Source organism: Heloderma suspectum, chromosome 2 (assembly GCF_057233095.1).
Source record: "Heloderma suspectum isolate Gila_16-S chromosome 2, 16-S_ref, whole genome shotgun sequence".
NCBI lineage: Eukaryota > Metazoa > Chordata > Lepidosauria > Squamata > Helodermatidae > Heloderma > Heloderma suspectum.
Window position 1 is genome coordinate 359,125,674 of NC_139459.1, and position 17,627 is coordinate 359,143,300.

The following is a 17,627-nucleotide window of genomic DNA, read 5'->3' on the forward strand; positions in this document are numbered from 1 at the left end:
TCCAGAATTCCATCACTGCCTTGCAAAGAGCTGTGGATCTAATTAATGCATCTTGGCAAAAAATGGAGACGAAAATTAATGAGCTAGAAGACCGAGTGGCAGGGAATGAAACTACAACACAAGTTTGTTTTAAAAATGTCTCTGACAGAATTTCTCAACTGGAGGCCTTCACATGCAGATCCAATGTACGTATTATTGGGATTAAAAATCTGTTTTATGATGTAAAATTGCCTATTTTTGTGGATAAACTTTTGCATGAGATACTCCCTGTCCTATCTGATTATATTATCAGATGGGACAGTGATAATTATATTATCAATATTATTTACTTGATATTGTAGTAAAAATGTAACCTAAAAGCCATTATATGTGTCTTAAGCAGCACATAGTACTGTAAGAGCTGCGCATGCCTGGAATGAGCAGACAGTAACCCTAAGATAAGGTTGCTAAGCAAACCGCTGGCAACCAATCAAAAGTAACACGCTGGCTGAGGAATGCAAGCTAAGTGATAAAACTGTAGCGCGGAGGTTGCCCAGGGTCGACTCTGCTTTGAGCGTGAGCTCCTTTGTCGAACTGTTTGCAAACAATAAAATCGAGTTGGACCCAGCCTGAAGTTGACTCTCCTCTTTTGGGCAAATTGGACTAGCCTCCAGGGGGCGACACTAGCATTTTGTGCAACAAACTGGCGAGCAGCCAGGAGTCCCTTGGACCACCCTGGGGTCAAACGACAGAACCGGCGAAGGTGCCTGTGGGGCGCGCCGGACCACCTTTGAGGTCTGCCACGGCACCAGAGAACGGGGGTCGGGACACCCAGGAGGTTAAAGGCGTGGACTCCATTGATTGAGTCAACCAGGCTGAATGGGTCTGAAGAGACGGCACTAGGGTGTGGGGCAGAGTAAGTACTTGATTTCCCTTCTGTCTTTCTGTTTGAGTTGCCTTCAGAGCGTCTGAGGTTTGTCAGACTCTGTGTAAACGTCTGAGGTTTGTCAGACTCCGTGTAAGTGTCGGAGGTTTGTCAGGCTCCGTGTGTGGTTTCAAATAGAGGTAGGCACAATGGGGGCGGGTAGCTCCCGTTTAGAAAGCTCTGCCACTCCCTTGGGATGCATGCTAAAGAACTTTAGCAAAGTCAAGCGTCTGAGGTTTGTCAGACTCCGTGTACTAAGATGTCGAAAGGCAAGCTGGTTACACTCTGTCAATTGGAATGGCCAGCATTTGGAATTAGTTGGCCAGACATAGGATCCTTTGGTGTAAATCTTGTAAATGCTGTATATAAAAATGTGGTGAATAATGGGCAATGGGATCAATTCGCCTATATTGATGGTTGGTTGAATTGGTGCGGAAAGAATCCCCCTTAGTTACAGAAGTGTAAATGTGTAAATGTGTTACTGGCAAAGGACCGCAGGGGCAAGAGACCCCGGGTGGTGTCTGAATCAAGTAGTAAGAGATAAATTTGCCTCAGGGAAGGTGAGGTTATCAGCATTTGGATGAGTGCCAACCAAAATCCACTGAAGGCGAGAAAAGGTTGAATATAAAGTTCAATATTGTAAAGTCATGATGGTATGCTCCGAGGTGAAGCCCAAAGCCCCTGTTCTCCCTGATTCAAGCCCCACAGAAGGAGCTTGAAGACTGGGAGACCCTGCCCAAGGTGCCCTGAGCTCCCCCCGGTCTGATTCGGTCTGTTAGGTTGGGAGGAGAGGTTGTTGGGGGAGGGAGGGGGCCCTCCAGAGACAGTTTGTCTGCCACCGTATCCAAGTTTGTTAGAAGAAGCAAAAGCAGTTTAAAAAGTTGCAACTTCTGAAGAAAGAGATTTGTTTGACGACTTAAAGACTGTGGCAAAATCAAGAAACAAAGACAGAGCAAGTTCTTAAAATATCAGGGTCTGTGTGAGCTTCTCTCTGTCAGCCTGCTCAGAGCAGAGCCAAGGGGGACTTGCCTAACCCCCCTTCGCCGTGGCTGGTTTAGCCTTAGCAAGCAGAGAGGCTGGAAGGTGTCTGTGAGGACCTGACAAAAGAGTGAGATTTGCAAAAAAAAAACAAGAAAAGCATCACAGCTGGAAAGCTGAGCAGCACTGCTCTGTTCTTATCTGTGGAGGAATCTAGAAGAGGTGTAAGGTTACACCTTCCCCATTCGAACTGATGAAGAGACACAGAGCTTTTGTTAAAAACATCCCTTCTTTATGGCCCAAAGCCTTCTTTGTTAGAGGCACTCTGCACATGGACTGGAACTTTGGACAGTTAAAGACTTGCCATAAAAAGTACTGTGAGGCTTGTCATAGCCTTAAACTCCCGTTGTTGTAGATTGTGTGTTTGTTTGTGATCAGCTCAGTGTACAGTTTGATTTGTGATTTCAACACTCAGATAAAAAGCTGCATTTGACTGAAAGGACTGGGTATATTTAGCCTTGAGAAGAGAAGACTGAGAGGAGATCTGATAGCACTCTTCAAGTACTTAAAAGGTTGTCCCAGAGAGGAAGGCCAGGATCTCTTCTCAATCATCCCAGAGTGCAGGACACGGAATAATGGGCTCAAGTGACAGGAAGCTGGATTCCAGCTGAACATCAGGAGAAACGTCCTAACTGTTAGAGCAATACGACAATGGAACCAATTACCTGGGGAGGTGGTGGGCTCTCCCACCCTGGAGGCATTCAAGACGAGGCTAGACAGCCATCTGTCAGGGATGCTCTGATTTAGATTCCTGCAGTGAGCAGGGAGTTGGACTCGATGGCCTTGTAAGCCCCTTCCAACCCTACTATTCTATGATTCTATGATTTCCAAGGCTTTGATTTCATTTACCCTAATGAAGCATACAGATACAAATTTCTAGAGATTCATAGACTACAAAGGAAACAGCCTTCAAAAAGTTCAAAGAGAAACTACGAAAGTTAGTTTCCCTTTAAAAAGGGGGGCAGCAAATTCTCTTAACTTAAGAGGTGAGAGAGAGAGAGTCCCCCACTCTCCCGTGATACTTCTATGCCCAGCTGTGTTTCTGAAGCCTAAGAAAGTTCCTGCCCCATGTGTTCCAGCTCTTTCTCAAAATCTGAACTGTTCTGACGTTCCGTTTGCTCAGAGGCAAACCTGACACTCTGCCAAAACTCATGCAGTGTGGAGTTGCCGATGCAAAAATGGTGGCTTGGAACTCTTTCCACATATGAGAACGCCCTTCCCTTGATTTTGATGGGCCCTGACCATGCAGTCAGAGGAGCAGTATAATGGTTAGATCTGCTCCACTATGCCCTACTATACAAAACAAATGTTTTCCAGTCATGGTGTTAGATTTTAATGATATGAAAAAGGTATAAAAGAAGGCAGAAGAAAGTAGCAGACAAAAAGGCTTAAAAAAGAAAGAAAGCTTATCCCAAATGTGTGTCGTTGAAGATCTAAGCAAGCGAGTCTCTGTCGAAGCAATGGCAAACAGCCTAACTTGCAGAGAAAACAAAGAGTTAAAACTGGTGCATGGCACAGAGAATTTGAAACATGATTTGCAGAACAGGCAAGCCAAAAGATAAGTGTGCCTGTTACAAGAGGGAGGCTATAGTAGCCATAAAAAGGGGTGAAGCCCCCATATGAAGCTTTAACAAAAATATTACCCACTAGAAGTGGACAATTAAAATAAAAAAGGCTTTTCTTAAATTGAAGCAAGCCTTAATATCACCGCCTGCTTTAGCCTTATCAGACCCCAGATCATGAAGTTTTTAGAGCTATGGTGCACATGAGAGCACATAAAAAAGTGCCATTCCTGGAAAAAAGAAAAGGCAATGGTGGCAGCCACCATGGGTGGAGATATAAACAGCAGCTTGAGAGCACAGAAGCGACCGCGGGGGGGGGGGGGGAGAAAAGGAAAGGGCCAACCGGGGCTCAATAAATGTGCGTATTGCCGAGAGAAGAGACATTGGAAGAAAGATTGTCCAGAGCTGAAAGAAAAGAGAAAAGAGACTCACCCTGAAGGCTGCCAAATGCTGGCAGGGTCCTCCAGTGGGGGGGAGTCTAGCTGAAGGGCCACCACCCTACGAACAAACGCTCGGGAGAATCCCAAGGTAAAAGTAAGGGTTGGTGGCGAGGACTGTAAAGCCCTAGTAGATACTGAAGCCACATTTTCTATGATCCCTGTGAAGCCCCCCGGCAAGAGAAAGTGGAAAGCATGTAACTATAAAAGGAATTAAAGGGAAAAAAAAACAAACTAAATTGCCCACGTGTAAGCCCCTCCTCACGAAGACTGGAAATAACATACTGGAACATGACTTTGTAGTTTCATCTGCATACCTGGTTGCCCTCTTGGGGCGGGACTTGTTAACAAAACTGCAAGCTAAAATCTTCTTCAGTGATAATCAGATTGTAGTACAGCTGCCAGCAATGCAGGGCTCAAATTATCGAATGGCCCTTCAAGCAATCAAGATTGTGTCAGAGGCCAAAGGGACTGAGATTTTAGAGAATGTTAATCCATGTGTGTGGGCAGACAGAACCCCTGCCCGACCAAATGCATAACACAAATTAAAATCTTCTTTAAAAAGGGAGAGCCCTGTGTGCGTAAGGCAGTATCCTCTGAAAAAAGCCACCTGTGCAGGCTTGAAGCCGCTCATTGAGAAGTTCAAAAATTATGGTTAGCTAATAAAGGGATCATCCCCCTTTAACACCCCGATTTTGAGTGCGCCCGAGGCAGATAGCACCTCCTTCAGGTTAGACCAAGACCTGAGAACAGTGGCTGACTGCCCTTTGTGCCTCAAAAATGATTCAAAGATGTTTGAGCCCCCAGCTCAAATGAGAAGTCGCCCATGCACTTACTATCCTTTTCAGAGATTTCAAATTGAGTTTTCAGAGTTGCCCCAGACTCATGGCTATCGGTACCTGCTAGTAATGATAAAAGCAATTGACTGCACCGCTCAGACAGTAGCCAAGATCCTGTTAAAAAGTAATCCCTAAGCTCTTGTTACCTAAAGAGAGTGAATCAAATCAGGGGCCCCATTTTGTTGGACAAGTGACGCAAGTAGTGACCCAGGCATAACAAACTAACTAGAAGCTACACCCCCCTTGGAAACCTCAATCTACAAGTCAAGTTGAGAAGATGAACCGCACCTTAAAGACAATGCTCATTAAAATTTGTTTAAAGATTAAGTTGAAAGGCCACAGGCCTTGCCAATCACCTTGACTCGAGTATGGTGCGCCCCCAAGGGAAGTATTAAATTGACACCTTTTAAACGTTCCATAAGTGCCCACCTCGGATATTACCTATAGCTGATAGCTTAAATGTGAATTTAAAAGTAAAAGTTTTAAGATTCAAGGTTATGTTACTGTTTTGCAGTCTGTTTTGTTTTCACAGGTTTGCGACACCGCACCAATCCTGGCCTTTAGATGCTCCAGTGCATAATCTCAATCCCAGCGATTAGGTGCTAATCCAGTCCTAGAAAGATGAACCACCTACCAAGAAGCAGAAGGGTCTGTTTCAGATCCTACTTACCACTCCCATTGCTATGAAAGTCGCCAAAGAAAAGAAGTGGATTCATCACACTGAATAAAGGCATCACCTGCACCAGAGAGGGTCACACCGGAAGCTGACCCACCTGAAGGTCACCGTTGGAATAATGAACCCCTGAAAGGACTCAAGTAGCTCTACAGAAAGAGGGTGCTCTTGTTTCAAGGGTTCCTGATGAACGGAACAAAACTGAGTTCCAAAAGTTCAAAAAAAAAGTGTTTTTGTTGTCAACATTCTAGTAGCTAGAACAAAGGCGTCCTAGGCCTCACTTGCTGTTTAGAGAAAACCATCAATGCCACAGTGATAATAGTTTGCGCCTTTAAGTGCATAGTCCACCACGGGACCAAAGAAAGTATAAATTTGAGAAAAGCCTTTTGAGGGGGGAATTGTAGTAAAAATGTAACCTAAAAGCCATTGTATGTGTCTTAAGCAGCACATAGTACTGTAAGAGCTGCGCATGCCTGGAATGAGCAGACAGTAACCCTAAGATAAGGTTGCTAAGCAAACCGCTGGCAACCAATCAAAAGTAACACGCTGGCTGAGGAATGCAAGCTAAGTGATAAAACTAGCGCGGAGGTTGCCCAGGGTCGACTCTGCTTTGAGCGTGAGCTCCTTTGTCGAACTGTTTGCAAACAATAAAATCGAGTTGGACCCAGCCTGAAGTTGACTCTCCTCTTTGGGGCAAATTGGACTAGCCTCCAGGGGGCGACACTAGCATTTTGTGCAACAATATTGAGCAGGCATTTCATGTGCCAAATGCTAAAGGGACTGACTATATGATCATAGTCCAATTTGCAAAAGTCTCCACAAATAATTATATCCTGTGTTTAGCAAGAGAGGGTGGAAGCCTTTCCTGGAAACAAGATAAAGTTATGTTATTTCCAGACTACATCAAAGAGGTGGCAAATAAAAGAAGGCAATTCATCAAAGTGAAATATATGGCAAAGCAAACGAACTTACAATATTACTTAAAATATCCTGCTACACTTTGCATTGTATCTGAAGGTCAGATGAAGAAGTTTCTAAATCATGAAATGGCGGAGGCATGGCTGAATGTAAAAATGCGTTAGAATTCTGTTACAACCCCATGAACTGGAATCTTTAAACAAGCTCTGTTAACTGTTTATGTTTAGTCTACATGATCCAGGCAGAAGATAAATGATTATACATATATTAATTTATTCTCTTTCATCTTTCTTCTTTTCTTGCTTTTCTTTTTTATTTCTTTATTCCAAAATAGATATGATATGCTGTATTTAAATACTGTTGGAGGGTGTATTGTGCACATGCATTTATATATCTAGTATAAAATATATTACTGATTGTTGAAGGTTTATTTTAAGTTTTATTATTATATAACACTATATTTCTTTTTAATCATTATTATTATTATTATTATTAATATAGGTTACTGGGAATGAACTGCAGGCCTGTTTCTTTGATATAATATGATATTGAAATGTAAGGTTGTTTATTAAACTGTAAGTTTGTTAATGTTATATATATAGTTTTTAAAATAGAATGGCATTGGAGGCCGGGGGATATTGGAGTTTAAAGTTAATCCTTTAAAGGGGAGGGGGAGGGAAAGAAATTTCTATTTCTTTACTTCTTTTCCTCTTTTCTTTTCCTTTTTTTCTTTCTTTTTGTTATTGTTGTGTCCTCCTAAGAATATTGTATTGCTGGGAAATCGTAGTATCGATCAGGTTGTTGGTATTCTTGGTATTGTTTATTTCATTTATAAAGATAAAATAAATAATAATATATTCCAAAAAAATTCTAGAGCTTTCTTCCAGGGGACAGGCTGTTTTCCTGATGCTTATCCATTTTTTCCATGTATTTATATCCATTCTACCTGTGACTTCCTTACTAACAGATTTGTTTCTGACGAATCCCAAACAGTACATCGAAGACGTCTTTGAAAACCAAAGACCTTTTTGGATCCAAAGACTCAAGTTACTGCCTTTAAATAGCACCCCAACGAAGTGTTTTGTCTCTTTTCATCCCTTCCCGCTTCAGACTATATTAATATTTTGGGGTTTCATTTTTGATTAAAAAAAAAAAAGCACTTTGAGGTGTATCTGCAGTATCGGAATATATGAGCCTGCCTCAGAACAAGTCAGAATACTGCTCCATCTAGTGCACCCTTCCCTGGCCTGTGCCTGCCAAATGCATTGCACTGCAACTCCCATCATCCCCACCCAACATGGGAGTTGTAGAACAACACATCTGGAGGGTTCCAGTTTGGGGAAGGCTGCTCTTAGGCTTCCCCTAGAAGCTGCCCAATAAGTCTTATTTATAAATACATGATTTAAAAATAAACTACGACACAGCACTGCCTGCCTAGACACAAGAAAAGGGAAGAGGCTGCTAGCTTCATGGTTAGGCTGGCCAGGAATGATGGCGTCTATTTTAATTCCTCACAGTGCCTCAGAGCGGTGCTACATTGTAGGGCATTGTGGGAAATTAAAATGGTGGCTAGATTTAAAGGAGGGGGCTGGGATAGGCTCAACGATGGGTCCTGGCAGCTCCCCAAGGATGATGGGGGTTGACCCCAGCCCCACTGTTACTGTGGAACCTGGCAGTCCATCTGGTGGTGGTGAAAGCAGGATATAAGCTTTTAAAATGAATATAATGAAGGGTGCAATCCTAGGCACGGTCAGACAGAAAAACGTCCTACAACCCCAGGCCCCAGCCAGCCATGCTGGCTGGGGGATTTGTGGGAGTTGTAGGACTTTTTTCTATCTAAACATGCCTAGGATTGCACCTCAAATAACTGGAGATGCTGAGAATTGAACCTGGGATCTTATACACACAAGGTGCATCCTCTTCCCCTGGGTTATCGGCCCCACAGACCAAGGCAAGAAAACCCATTAGCCAGACCTCAGCAGTAGGAACTGCCTTATTAAAGGAGGAAATCACTGCCTGCCTGCCCCGTTGCCCAGCAGAAGCAGCCTTTCTACTGATCTGAAGGTTCTAGCATAGACTTCCTCAACTTGGTGTCCTTCCGATGTGTTGTACTATACCTCCCATCATCCCTGGCCAGCATCAGGCACATTGGCTGGGGCTAATGGTGGTTGTAGTCCAACATATAGGGAGGGCGCCGGGTCAGGGAAGGCTCCCCTAGACATTCACCCTATGCTCAAATATTCTGGCACTGGCCAGATTGGGAACCTTCACCCACCCCCCACCAGTTTACATCCTTTTATATATTGTGTGATGTTTTAATCTATAAGCTGCCTTGAATTCTTTTCTTGTTTTTTTAAAGGAGGGGTGTATGGTTTTTATTTTATTTTCCCCCTGAAAGTTTATTTTATTTAGAAATAAGTTTAACAAAATAAAGGCAACAAAAAGAAGAACATGCATAATAGTAAATCAAAATCACTAAAGAAACAAAGGGATTCACTAGTTATAAATCTTAGTCTATAATTGATATGTTTATGGAACATCTACAATAAAACAGCCTAAGTAGGAGCTCAATACCTAATGAAAGGTTTCCCAACATATAGTTTTTATATGAATAATTAAATAAATACATTATGTATTAAACCACACCAATATTGTCCCTGCCACGTCCCACCTTCATTGCAGGCATCCCAGCTCCCAGACTCACCTCATTGATGAAGTCAAGCAGGAGCTGGAAGTCATAAGGGCTGTCAAACAGGCCGTGGACAACAATGACAGGCTTGTAAGAGGCAGTGAGAGTGAGCAGAAGGAAGATGACCAGGACACAGAATGGAGCCAGCACCCCGGTGTAGCCTCGGCGCTGCCGCATGATCCCACCAGCTGGACAAGAGAGAAAAGGATTTACGTGACTTCCCCGTGCAATGTCTCCTGCTGCTGCCTACCAAGGGTGTCATGGTAAATTTTGAAGTGCAGGTGTTCATCGTGACGGTCCCCATAGCCACACCCCCAAGAAGAGTCCAAAATTGCAGGCAGCTGTGTTGATCCACATCCACAAGCCAGTCCCAGCAGCCTTCATCACCACCAGCAGGTCTTTTGTAAAGCTAATGGGTCTAATTGCCTATTCAAGACCAGGCCACCCCAAAATGCTTTGCATTACAACAGGGAATTTCGGCGCCAGGTTAAGGCCTTTCTCTTCTCTCAGGCATTTGGGAGCATATGATAAATTTTAACCAATCCTGGATTGTCTTATGGTTATGGTTGTTTGCTTGAGATGGCTTGTCTGAAGTTGTTTTAGATATATGTTCTCTTGCATATATTGTCTGTTCATGTGGTTTTTTTATGTAAATGGCTTTTCATCTCTGAATATTGTATTTTTAATGTTTCTAATCTTTGTAAACCGCCTAGAGAGCTTTGGCTATTGGGCAGTGTAGACATGTAAATAATAATAATAATAATAATTTTTTAAAAATTGTTGCTGGGAAAATTAATTTCCCCCCAGCCACTGTGAAGATTGCAGCTAAGTGAGGAGGGAACAGGGAAACGGGGGGGGGGGGAGATGAAGTCACTGTCCCTGCTAATAAAAAAGTGCTGGTGCAGTGTCCCCACGAGCCCTGGACCCACTACACCACTGCTGCCCACCCATGTCTAGTCTCCACCCCGTTCTTACTGGACCAACTCAACCCATATATCTCCTTCTCTGCCCATCAGAGTTGATTAGTCAGGACCTGGAGATTCTATGTATACCCTGCAAAACTCTGAGAGCTGTCCTCCACCACCACCAATTTCCCATTCTTGGACTTCTGAACCCCCAGACATCCCATTCCTGAAGACACGGTTATAACAAGACTTCTTGTTTATATAGTTGTTGTTTTGTAAAGAGTGTTCATATATCATAATCTCAAGACCCTTTACAACAGACTTGTAAAGAAGGCAGTATTATCCCTATATTGCAAAGCTGAAATGAACAACTTTGTTTCACCTAAAACCACCTACCGGTTTCTACAGGCCAAGATGAGATTTTAAACAAGGTATACTTGTCTCCAGTTTTAATTATTATTTTGTTGTTGTTTTACCCATTTGATTGCTTCTTATGGTTTTTCTGTTCCAAAAAACCTCCAGGGATAATTCTGATGAAGGGCAGTACAGAAATGTCTTAAGTAAATAAACCACCAGCTTAGGCAAAGGTATCATTGAGATAATAAACCTGTGGCTGGACTGTACCACCACAGCAGGGGTGCCAAACCTCAGGCCCATGGACCAAATCCGGCCCGCCTATGGGCCAAATCCAGCCCCACCTGGGTTCCCCAGATGTTCATGCCCCCTTCTCTTGACCCAACCCCCTTTTCCCTGACTATTTGGTGGTTTCCAGGCTGTTCTGCAGTTTTTCCCTGCAGTCTAAAAGGTGGAAATGCCTCTCCTAAGGCTTAGTACTGGCTGTAAGAGCTTTAAGCTAAAAAATGCTGCCATTTTTAGTATTTGGCCTTTGGTCCACCCCATCTTGCCTTTCTCTGAAATTCAATTTGGTCCTTTGGATGAAAGCCGTTCGACATCCCTGCATTACAGACTATAAGAGAGGAGAGCCCATGACTGAATGCTCCTCCATCCCAAAATCAACTCCTGTCCATAGAAAACTAGATTTCAGGAAGAAGGGTTTACCTTAGCCTTCTCCTTGATACACTAGTTTTCTATGTGCATGGATTTATTTATTTTAAGCAGGGAAGATTATTCAGTCATGAGATACCCCTACCTGCAGTCTGAAGTGGTACACAAGTTTACTATCTCAGTGAGAATTAAGCCCATGCTACTACGCTATACCAGCTCTCATGGTTTCATGTATGCCATGCCTAGTCTAAAGATATTCCAGTAGTGACAGGAAATTGGGAAAGGTATTATTACTAGTATTATCTCAGTGAGAATTAAGCCCATGCTACTACGCTATACCAGCTCTCATGGTTTCATGTATGCCATGCCTAGTCTAAAGATATTCCAGTAGTGACAGGAAATTGGGAAAGGTATTATTACTAGTATTAACCAGGTGGCACATAACATTAAACACATCATCAGTAATATATTAGCAGTCACACTGCTCTCTGCTATTACAGTAATAACTCACAGAGTAATTTGCATCTTCCATCTTTACTTTGTTTGGCACCATGGCCCCTTGACCTGGGTGACTATTATTCCTGTCCAACAAAGGCACTGAAGTTGGAAAGTCTGGCAGGGATCTCCAATCTTTTTGGGTTGGTCGGTATATTTAGAATTTTGAGAGAATGTCATGGGCACTCTAACAAAATGGCTTTTATGGGGTGGAGCTTTACCATTCATAACATGGCTGCCATGGTAGGCATGGCCAGTCATAAAATACTCGTTTCCCAGAAGGCAAACTAGCAAGACTTAAAAGAAAAGTAACCTGCCCAAGAACTTAAGTGTAAGGCAGAGGTGTGTGTGGGGGGGTCTGAACTCCAAAACACAAAACTACCCTTCTGAGCCCAAATAAAGATGGCATTGGAGGGCAACATTTCACTTTGTAGAATGCCAGCCTCCCAGTTAAAAAAATGTTGAAGTAATAAAATAAAAATCGGGACAGGCAGGGAGCATGGTGAGCAACAAGAATGGTGCTTGTGGGCACACTGGTGCCCACAGGCACCATGTTGGAGACCCTCTCTCAAGACTACTTGGTATCCAAAATCCAAGGTGAATGTGGCAAGGCAAAGACTCCATCCAACCCACTCCCCTATAAATAAGCAGGATGGTTTTACAAATCAGCACTGCAAAAGAAGGATTAATCTGTGGTTACACATGTCCAAAAAATTAAAGAAAAACTCTGACATGTTTTCCTTCATCCCACAAATCAGTCTGTCCCAGGAATGTAAGGAGAGATCCTAACACATTCCATTTGCATATACTTCTAAATCTAGCACACCTTCTATTTGGAATGCAAAATCAAAGCCAGCACAATCAGTCAGCAATTCAATAATCATCAAATGCACACTGGCGCCTGCTCTCTATTTGCATACACATTCATTCATTCATTCATTCATTTATTCATTATATACACATCACGATGAAGCTACAATCTCACATGCTTGTTATAAATCCAAATGTCTGTTGCGCCCCCCATTTCTCTCCCATCCAAGCTGCTCATATTGCCTTGATAAATAGCTCTTCCCTGGAGGCTAAGATAGGAGTATGGGGACGGGGTATGCCGGAAGGCCTGCCACACGCTTGAGAATCACAGACACTCCAGCAAGATGTGCTTTACAGTGAGCGACATGTTCCGAGCGATCCACATGGGTGGCCTTTCCCTCTCAATAGATACCAATAGGTTGGAACTCCATGCCTGACCCTTAATGGAGTCAGGAACAACTTCCTTCCGTGACACGTTTGTCCACACTTGTACGACTGGTTTCAACTCATAGAGCTGCATATTGGTCTGGTGTTCCCACAGCTCTCACAGGAAACCACAGAGAGTCAGATCCTTGGTCCATCAAGCCCAGTACTGTTGACACTGACTGACAGCGGCTCTGTGGGGTTTCAGGCAGGCAGTTTTCCCAGCCCTACTTCAAGACGCTGGGGATTGAACCTTGGACCTTCTGCATACAAAGCAGGTGCCCCACCACTGAGCTACGGCCCCTCTTGTGACCAGTCTGCCAGACTTAAAAATGGGAGTCAAGTCAGTTGATGGTACCTTTGCATGCTTAAAAGTATGGTGGGTTGCCATCCTGGAGGCCTGGTCAGCCTCCTGCATGCCCAGACGTCCAACAGAACCCAGCATGATAGCTGAGGTACCCCCAGTTGGCTAGAGAACAGGGAGAGGGCATTCTCACTGCTGCACTCAGACTTTGGAACTGCCTACCTAGAAAGGGCTGTCTTGCCCCCTCCTTGTTGGGCTTCTGCGGCAGGGTCAAGACATTCCAGTTCAGGGAAGCCTTCGGCCTTTAAAGGCTTTGTTCAGCGGTGGCCAACTTGTGGCCCTCAACATATTATGGCTTACAACTCCTTTCAGGCCTAGCCAGAAGAGCTAATGGTAAGAAATGTTGGGAGTTGTAGGCCAAAAAAATATGGGAGGCCACAAATTGCCCACCCCTGACTCCCTGACTTAGTTGTCTTACGTGGCCTATTCCAGCCTTCTGCAACCTGGTTCTGCAACACAGCCTGCCAGATGTGTTGGTCTACAACCTCCATCATCCCCAGCCAGCACAGCCACTGGATGATGGAGGTTGTAGACCAACACATGGGGGATGTAGTGAGTTGTAGACCAGCTAACTGAAGAATCATAATGCACAATAAGGAAAGCAGCCACCAAAAATAAGGAACCAGTGGGTGAAAATGACTTAAAACAGCAGTCATCAAAATGGAGTAGAGATCCATGGAAACCATACAAATAGAATAGGTCAGTCTTCCCCAACCTGATGCCCTTCAGATGTGATGCCCTACAACTCACATAACCCTTGACCAGCATCATGAAGGGCCAGGCTGGCTAGGGGTGATGGGAATTGTAGTCCAACACATCTGGCAGGCATCAGGTTGAGTGAAGGCTGGCCTGGGCAAAGCTGAGAGATCCAGCACCTCCCACATTAGCCATTCAAGCACTGCCATGCTGTCATTGCAAGTGGCAGAGTCTCTCAGCTAGCTCCAGAGCTATAAACAACACCCCAATGGGGTTAAAGGACAGGGCTGATCAGATTGCCTTGCCTCCTGCATGGAAGGAGGCAGACAAATCAGATCAGAGTCCAGCCCTTGGTTACTTCAAAAGTCTTACCTGGCTCAAGCTCATGTGGATGACACACTCCCCAACTCTGGACTGCTTGCTTGGAGAGGCCTAGATCTCTACATTCCACATGCTCCTGACCAGCTTCCCACATCCCTGGGATTATGAAGCCTTTCCCTGGCCCCACCCACTCCTTTCAGCCAATAGGGGCAGAGACAGGAAATCCCTGAGATATGCTGGGGTGGGTGGAGGCTCTGAAAGGAACTTCCTGGGTCTCCCCATCACGGAGAGGGCGCAAGTCAACGGTAGAGCACATTGCATTCAGAAGGTCCCAGGTTCCCAACCTTGAGTCCCCGGATTATGTTGGACTACAACACCCATTTTCCCAGCCAGCATGACCAATAGTCAGGGGATAGGAGCAGTAGTCCTACAACATCGGAAGACCCAAGGCTGGGAAGCACTGAATTTAAGGATCTGAGGCACATGCACTAGAATAGTAAGTTATCTGTCTGAGACGGGAATGCGTCACTGCCAATTGGCCTAGACAAGATTGGGCTCACACTTGAAGTATATTAGCCTCCCTCAACCTGGTGCTCTCCAGATGTGTTGCACTACAACTCTCACAGTCTCCAGCCAGTATACTATGTATAGCAGTTTGAAAGTGTGAAAAGAAATGAGTAATTACAATGCCAGGGAACTGGGCTGGAACAATGTCTCACATTTCTGATAGCTTGCTCTGTATGCAACAAAGTATTAAAATTCAGCATTTTTTTTTTCTAGTCCTGGAGCAACACTGACCTGGGATTTTTCCCAACTCTGTTTGGGAACTAGAAGTGTTATGAAATACTGGAAGGAAAAAAATGGGAGAGGCTAGGTAAGGTAAATTGTATCTGTGAGCACACCACTTTAAGTTAAAATGACGAAGAGTCATGTGGCACCTTAAAGACTAACACATTGATCATGGCACAAACTTTCAGGGACACAGTCCACTTCATCAGATGCATGAAGTGTTAACCTTACGTTGGCAGATTTATATTCACTGCAAGCACCAGATGAAGTGGACTGTAGTCCACAAAAGCTTATGCCTTAACAAATTTGTGAGTCTTTAAAGGTACCATGAAACACTTTCTTGTTTTTACAGCAACAGACTAACACAGCTACTACTCTGGAAATTGTTACAATTTAAGTTAGTGCTGGATAGGCTTGTAGTTTGTGGCTCACCTAGAGTGAGGAACAATCACTCCAGGGCAAACACCCAAGGGAGAAACTGCACCCATCCTGCATGGTGGAACAGACAAGCAGCACAGAGCAGCAGGTGACCAACATCATCCATGAATACTTGTTTAGCAGGCTGGTGCAGGAGCTTTAAGTCTTCAAAGGATTCTATAGATCTGGTTATACGTGGATGCCTATTTTTGCCACACAATACTTCCTGGGCGGAGGATTCTGTATAGAAACCCCTACATGCCTTTATTCTTTATTGTTAGTGGTTAAGCCTCATCATACAAATGAAGTAAAACAGCACTTTTTATTTATAGGCAAAATATTTATTTATGTAAAATGATATAATACTAAACATTATGGAAAGAATCCAGTGGTGTCCCAGTGCTAGCACCACTGATGATTTAGGCTAGCATAAACTAATGCTTGTACAATGTCAATTACACTTGCTAGTGTGAATGGGTTTCCCTAGCTTTGGTTTACGCTACTGCGACATCAACAGCGCTAGCGCCAGGGCACCATTGGATCTTTCCCTATTATCATCATCATCTGAGGGAGGACAGGTCTATCAATAGCTGTAAAAAGCAAGTACCAGCGTATCATTTGAAGGCCCCCTAAAACAGCCTCTGTGCTGAAGCGAAGCTGGTCTAGGTCAGGTCAGTGTCTGGATGAAAAGATTACTTGAAAACCCCCATGTATGTTGCATTTGAGCTCCCAGAAGAAAGGTGGAATATAAATGTCACAAATAAATAAGAATGGCATCACCATGTTCAGAAGCAGTATAGCTCCCTGAACACCAGGTGCTGGGACATGCAACAGGGGGGCAGCTATCCATCACACCTTGCTTTGCTGAGCCACCACTGGAGATGCAGAGTGCTAGACAAGATGGGTGCTCGGGACTGATTCAGAAAGACAATTTCTTGTGTTTTTATTATGAAACTTCAAATGAATAATGAATCACAGGCAATAGAGTTGCCACACTGATTGAACTGATGTGTCTTCCCTGCAGACATATTGGGACTTTTGCAGTGAGATGCTCACAGGCTGCAAGAGGCCTCTCGATGTGCTGTGCCTCTTGCCCCACAGGTATGGCAAATATTCCATAGGCACATCGGAAGCTTCCTTAGACGGAGTCAGGCCACCATTGGTCCAGCTAGCTCAGTATGGTTTACTCCTGGGATCTCCAATATGGTGCCCGTGGGCACCAATGCACACACAAACGCCTCTCTTTGCCCCGACGGGCTCCAAGCCCCTCCTGATTTTTATTTTATTTCCCACGGTTTTTCTAAATTATTATTTTTAACCGAAATATCACCCATCGCTTGTCTCTGAGTTTCAGCTCTCTGTTTCATTTTTATTAGGTGGGGCAGGGGGTGTTTCTAACTTGCGACTGTGAGCCTTCTTGGAGGGCAGTCTTGTGGGGGAGGAAAGATGGCATAAAAATGATTCTACAAATAAATGAACTCCGTGAGAAAGGTTTACATTGTTCTTATTATTGCTTTTATTGCTTATATTGTAAACAGCCTTGGGCAAAGAAAAGCATTTTGAAAAGCAGGGTATAAATATACAATGAACAAATATCCCAGGCTTCTTCCTTCTGTGCTAGATTTCTGCTTGCAGGCTGTTACCTGTGCGTGTGTGTGTGTGTGTGTGTCAGGGAGAAGCACTCAGAGGTACAGTCCAAAGTGGTACAGCTGCCACTTCATTACCATCTGAAGTGCAGATCAGGCTAAAAGCAGGGGCGGGTAGGAGGCAGCCCTTCCCTGCCACGTCTTTTTATATGGGGGTGGGGGAGAAAAGAATGCTGTTTCATTCATTAGAGAGTTGTTTATTTGTACAATATACATGTTCTGATCAAATAGCAGACCCACTTGTTCAAATTTTATTGCTTTTGCAAGGAAGGTTTCTTAAATTGGCCTTTAAAAAAAGCAACCCTCTCCCTAGGACACTAAGGCATACCCAGTTAGAAGGACGCCTGGGGTAAAATCCAATGTAAGTCCTACTTAAAGTAGACCCATTCAAATGAATCTGATTCAAGTTAGTCCTGACTAACTGAAGTCCCATTCATTTCAATGGGTCTACTCTAAGCAGACGTTACACTGGTTTTACCCCTCTTCTGCTTTGCTATGGTTCTGTCACCAATTTGCCATTTTGGGTTCAGGTGTGAGTCCTTCTTTCCTCCCTCCCCCCCTTCTTTTTAATTGGTTTTCACTGGCATCAGGCTGAACACAACTATATCTCACAACAGGAACATCCTTACAGGAATGCAGAAAGCACCTAAAAACTCTCAACAATTAACCTATTATGACAGAGAACTATCAAATGAC

At 43.9% G+C, this 17,627-nt stretch overlaps 1 protein-coding gene and 1 long non-coding RNA gene across 2 annotated transcripts in view; one reads left to right on the forward strand and one right to left on the reverse strand.

Moving 5' to 3' along the window:
• The window catches only part of PPT2 (palmitoyl-protein thioesterase 2), a 50,331-nt gene that overhangs the window by 22,150 nt on the left and 10,554 nt on the right, over positions 1-17,627 (reverse strand). Inside the window, exon 2 of the mRNA XM_084841082.1 lies at positions 9,076-9,248. Coding sequence (XP_084697208.1) covers positions 9,076-9,237 — 162 coding nt within the window. The 5' untranslated portion in view covers positions 9,238-9,248. The remainder of the gene's footprint in view (positions 1-9,075; positions 9,249-17,627) is intronic.
• LOC146355589 (uncharacterized) lies at positions 537-6,120 on the forward strand. The gene is made up of 2 exons (XR_014788645.1): positions 537-895; positions 5,295-6,120. It is a non-coding gene; the product is annotated as an uncharacterized LOC146355589 (long non-coding RNA).